Here is a 5,004-nt window from a genome sequence, read left to right as displayed (position 1 = left end):
CAGACAGACATATCCCTGTAATTATTCCCACAGGCTACCTCGCTGTCTCGTTTCAGACAGACATGTCCCTGTAATTATTCCCACAGGCTACCTCGATGTCTCATTTCTGACAGACATGTCCCTGTAATTATTCCCACAGGCTACCTCGCTGTCTAATTTCAGACAGACATGTCCCTGTAATTATTCCCACAGGCTACCTCGCTGTCTCATTTCTGACAGACATGTCCCTGTAATTATTCCCACAGGCTACCTCGATGTCTCATTTCTGACAGGACCTTCAGAATGTCGGAGAAGTACAACAGCCACATCCTGGTGATGGAGGACCGAGGGACTAACGGGTCTCCTGAGTCTACCGGTACCGCCATGTCTCCTCACGGTTCAACCATTAGTTTCCATAACATCCACTATAAGGTGACGAAGAGGAGCGGCTGTCTGTGTATGAAGAGGAAGACTACCACCAAAGACATTCTCATAGATCTGAAGTAAGTCGAGTAGACGCTGTTGTTGAGATATAATCAGTTTTGTACAGATGTCGGATCTTAATACGACCCATTTCGTCGCAGGAAGAAAATAATCCTGTAGAAGGATTTTAAATGGATTTCTTAATATTTAGAATCCGCCACCAGGGGGCAGCTGGACGCCGTGATTGTATTAACAGACAGCAAGTCCAATGTGTTTCGGGTTGAAGTAACCTATGTACACGGATAAATGGACAATATCTATAAGGGGTAGATCTATGTTCGTTATGGAAAATCGTTTTTTTTTTTTTATCCATTGTTTTATTATAGGTTCAAGTCAAACAATAATCTGAATAAACTCACAACAGGTTCAGTACCTGTGTGGCCCAGCGGTTACAGTCGCTTATCCCGCATATGCCAGAGTCGGCTCAAATCTGTCCGACTTCTGCCCTTCTGAATTTTTGGACGAACTAGTAAACTGCTTTTCTAGTTACTTTCTGTGGGCTGTACTCTTACTCAAGTAATTTCTGAAGGAAGTAACTTATTACTCTGTTACATTTGACCAAATCACTTCAATTACAGTCAGATGAAAACCTAACTCCAAATGTGTGTTTTTTTTTACATGAATCTATACTATTGATATTACACACATTTATTACACACATTTAATGAGCCCTACATTAAAGCCGTTTTATGAGCCCTACATTAAAGACATTTAATGAGCCCTACATTAAAGACATTTAATGAGCCCTACATTAAAGACATTTAATGAGCCCTACATTAAAGACATTTTATGAGCCATAAATTAAAGACATTTAATGAGCCATAAATTAAAGACATTTAATGAGCCATACATGAAAGACATTTAATGAGCCATACATTAAAGAAATTTAATGAGCCATACATTAAAGACATATAATGAGCCCTACATTAAAGACATTTAATGAACCCTACATTAAAGACATTTAATGAGCCCTACATTAAAGACATTTAATGAGCCCTACATTAAAGACATTTAATGAGCCCTACATTAAAGACATTTAATGAGCCCTACATTAACCAAACATTAAAGTCATTTAATGAGCCCTAAATTAAATACATTTAATGAGCCCTAAATTAAATACATTTAATGAGCCAAACATTAAAGTCATTTAATGAGCCATACATTAAATACATTTAATGAGCCCTACATTAAATACATTTAATGAGCCAAACATTAAAGTCATTTAATGAGCCCTACATTAAAGACATTTAATGAGCCCTACATTAAAGACATTTAATGAGCCCTACATTAAAGACATTTAATGAGCCATACATTAAATACATTTAATGAGCCCTACATTAAAGTCATTTAATGAGCCCTAAATTAAATACATTTAATGAGCCAAACATTAAAGTCATATAATGAGCCCTAAATTAAATACATTTAATGAGCCAAACATTAAAGTCATTTAATGAGCCCTACATTAAATACAATAATACAGAGAACACCGCATCTCCACCATGTGTCTTGAAGTGAAGTGCCTTCACTCCTGAAGATATTCTTGTTATTAGGTTCTTAGCCAAACGAGATCAGAGGTAAGTTACACTTTAATTACCTTCTGCCTTTGTAATATTATATATTTCTGGAGTAAGTTAAGGATTTCTAAGATATAATTCTGCTGTTGAAATTGTGTTTTGACGGCGGGTGCAAATCAAATGGCTAGGTAGCTAACTATCTAGCTTTCGCTAACCCAGAATCTGACAGACAAAGTTTAATCTCCTGTCTTTAGCTCTCCACATGATCTCTCTTTTCATTGGCATAAAGACTGAACAGATTAATCACATGTGTGTGGCAACAATAGCTAACTAGCTATCACATTAGCTTGCAACTAGATACGTTTTCTAAACTAGCTAGCTACAGTGTCAACCATGTAGCTAGCTAACGTTAGCTATATCAATGGGTCAGTCCACCACAGCATCCTCCCACGCATTGCTCTCTTTTACTCAGTGTGTGTGTGTGTGTGTGTGTGTGTGTGTGTGTGTGTGTGTGTGTGTGTGTGTGTGTGTGTGTGTGTGTGTGTGTGTGTGTGTGTGTGTGTGTGTGTGTGTGTGTGTGTGTGTCTAAATGTCACTCTGTTTTTACGACGGGCGTCTGGCAGTCTCTATGGGGGTGACACAGGGCTCAATTCTCGGGCCGACTCTTTTCTCTGTATATATCAATGATGTCGCTCTTGCTGTTTGTGATTCTCTGATCCACCTCTACGCAGACGACACCATTCTGTATACATCTGGTCCTTCTTTGGACGCTGTGCTAACTGTCATGACGTTGCCTGCGTGGGTATAGCAAACCCCATCCCCCTCTCCCTGCCTCCACTCCTTCAACCCATGCTGTGATCACAGAGAGATGTCGTAAATTCCTGAGAATCTCCCCACCACAAACAGTATTAAGACAGGGGGTAAACTTTCAGGACAAAGGAATTCTCTTCCACCTCACAGAACTTGAGGTACGAACATATTTCATATTCCTGCACAAGTAGGAATGATTGGTGTAAGTCCAGCTATGAACCGGTCCATCTGTCCCCATGTGGGAAACTCAGGAGAGACGGGTTGACCACATTACCATACCGCTGTTTATATAATAACCTCAGATATGAGGTTAACATCTGTTTGTTGTATAAAATGAATGAGTGAGTATGATACTGTTTGTATAATTGTGTAATATGATTTTGAACTGTTTAATGAAGGAAAATACAATTGTATTTGTATTTGAACTATTTGAACTATTTGGTTGTATTTGAACTAAATCCAAGGACCGCCCCTGAGCCAGTTGGGTCAGAGACCATGGGACCACCCCTCTCTGCTATCTGAATAAAAGCCAACTTTTAGGAAATTACCATTAGACCATGTTTCTCTCAATCACGAGAGGACAAAGGTTGTAGACCAGCTTACCTCGATAACGAGAGGGCCAAGGTTTGAGACCAGACTGCGGAATCTTTTAACCATACCACGTGGTTAAACTCTTAAGACGAATGAGAACAAGTCTTTGATATTGACTTCTAGTCTGCAGCTAGGAATTCGGTATCATTGAAAGCGAAGAAAGACAACCACCGAAACATCCATTCTATTACGAATGACACTCTGAACAATCCACAACCAAAACGAACTTCTCTCCAACGACCAAGGACACACACACTGGACGTAACTATATATATATTGATTGCAATTGTTCCCGAATGAGTGAGCGTTCATGTGTAAGGATTAGCATGTCAATTGTTATAGTTATGGACTCGGTAGTGAATTCTTAGTCAAACGCAACTTTCCCTTTGTCTAACAGCCGCCATGCCGGTTTAGCCCACTAGGGCATATTCCTTCCACCATTTCATGTAACTATTTTAAGTTTGTTTGTTTATGCATTTCTGTGAATTAATTAGTTAGTAATAAATAAATGATTTAAGACAATTGATGTATGGATGACTCATAGTGAAGACTGGGTTCGTGCAGATCAACGATTTACGACGTTTGGAATGAGACTGACGTAAGGTAGAGTAAATAAATCTTTAATTAGAGGACTATTGATCAGATATGGAAATATCTGAAAGGTTAGATTGGGAAATTATAACCTTGTAATCTAATAACTTTCCCTGGTGCCCTCGAATTCATAGTTAATTAGTTACGTTATTACTCAAGTGATGCGTAATCCCTAATTATAGGAATCTATGATAAAAACTATAAATCTTCAATTTAACGATAGGAAAGACACGACATAACTAACCTCCAAATGAGCTTCAATGCCATACAACTCTCCTTCCGTGGCCTCCAACTGCTTTTAAATGCTAGTAAAACTAAGTGCATGCTCTTCAACCGATTGCTACCCTCACCCTCCCGCCCGAATACGGCTGCACAGTAATGTCTCTTATTGATGGCGGTTATGATGTAGTTTAGGACCTTGAGTATTATGTATAGCCTAACTATAGTATAAAACGAGCAACCACACTGGGGGAAAAGTTTATCGTTCTACAGTAGGCCTGTCAATCAATATCAATTTACAGAGGAACCATATCAGTCTACTATAGACTGTAGTCTTTACAGAGGAATCATATCAGTCTACTATAGACTGTAGTCTTTACAGAGGAATCATATCAGTCTACTGTAGACTTTACAGAGGAACCACATCAGTCTACTATAGACTGTAGTCTTTACAGAGGAATCATATCAGTCTACTGTAGACTGTAGCCTTCACAGAGGAACCATATCAGTCTACTATAGACTGTAGTCTTTACAGAGGAACCATATCAGTCTACTATAGACTGTAGTCTTTACCAAGGAACCATATCAGTCTACTATAGACTGTAGTCTTTACAGAGGAACCATATCAGTCTACTGTAGACTGTAGCCTTTACAGAGGACCCATATCAGTCTACTATAGACTGTAGTCTTTACAGAGGAACCATATCGGTCTACTGTAGACTGTAGCCTTTACAGAGGAACCATATCAGTCTACTATAGACTGTAGTCTTTACTGAGGAACCATATCAGTCTACTGTAGACTGTAGTCTTTACAGAG

General features: G+C 38.9%; 1 protein-coding gene across 1 annotated transcript in view; it reads left to right on the top strand.

Annotated features, from left to right (window-relative positions):
* The first annotated feature begins 256 nt into the window (after window positions 1-256).
* Window positions 257-5,004, top strand: part of LOC139561400 (broad substrate specificity ATP-binding cassette transporter ABCG2-like) — a 27,820-nt gene continuing 23,072 nt past the window's right edge. Inside the window, exon 1 of the mRNA XM_071378458.1 lies at window positions 257-482. Within this exon, the coding sequence (XP_071234559.1) occupies window positions 283-482 (200 nt within the window). The 5' untranslated portion in view covers window positions 257-282. The remainder of the gene's footprint in view (window positions 483-5,004) is intronic.

Source organism: Salvelinus alpinus, chromosome 31, assembly GCF_045679555.1.
Source record: "Salvelinus alpinus chromosome 31, SLU_Salpinus.1, whole genome shotgun sequence".
NCBI lineage: Eukaryota > Metazoa > Chordata > Actinopteri > Salmoniformes > Salmonidae > Salvelinus > Salvelinus alpinus.
Note: the sequence above shows the minus strand (reverse complement) of the source record. Positions and strands in the feature narration are given on the sequence as shown.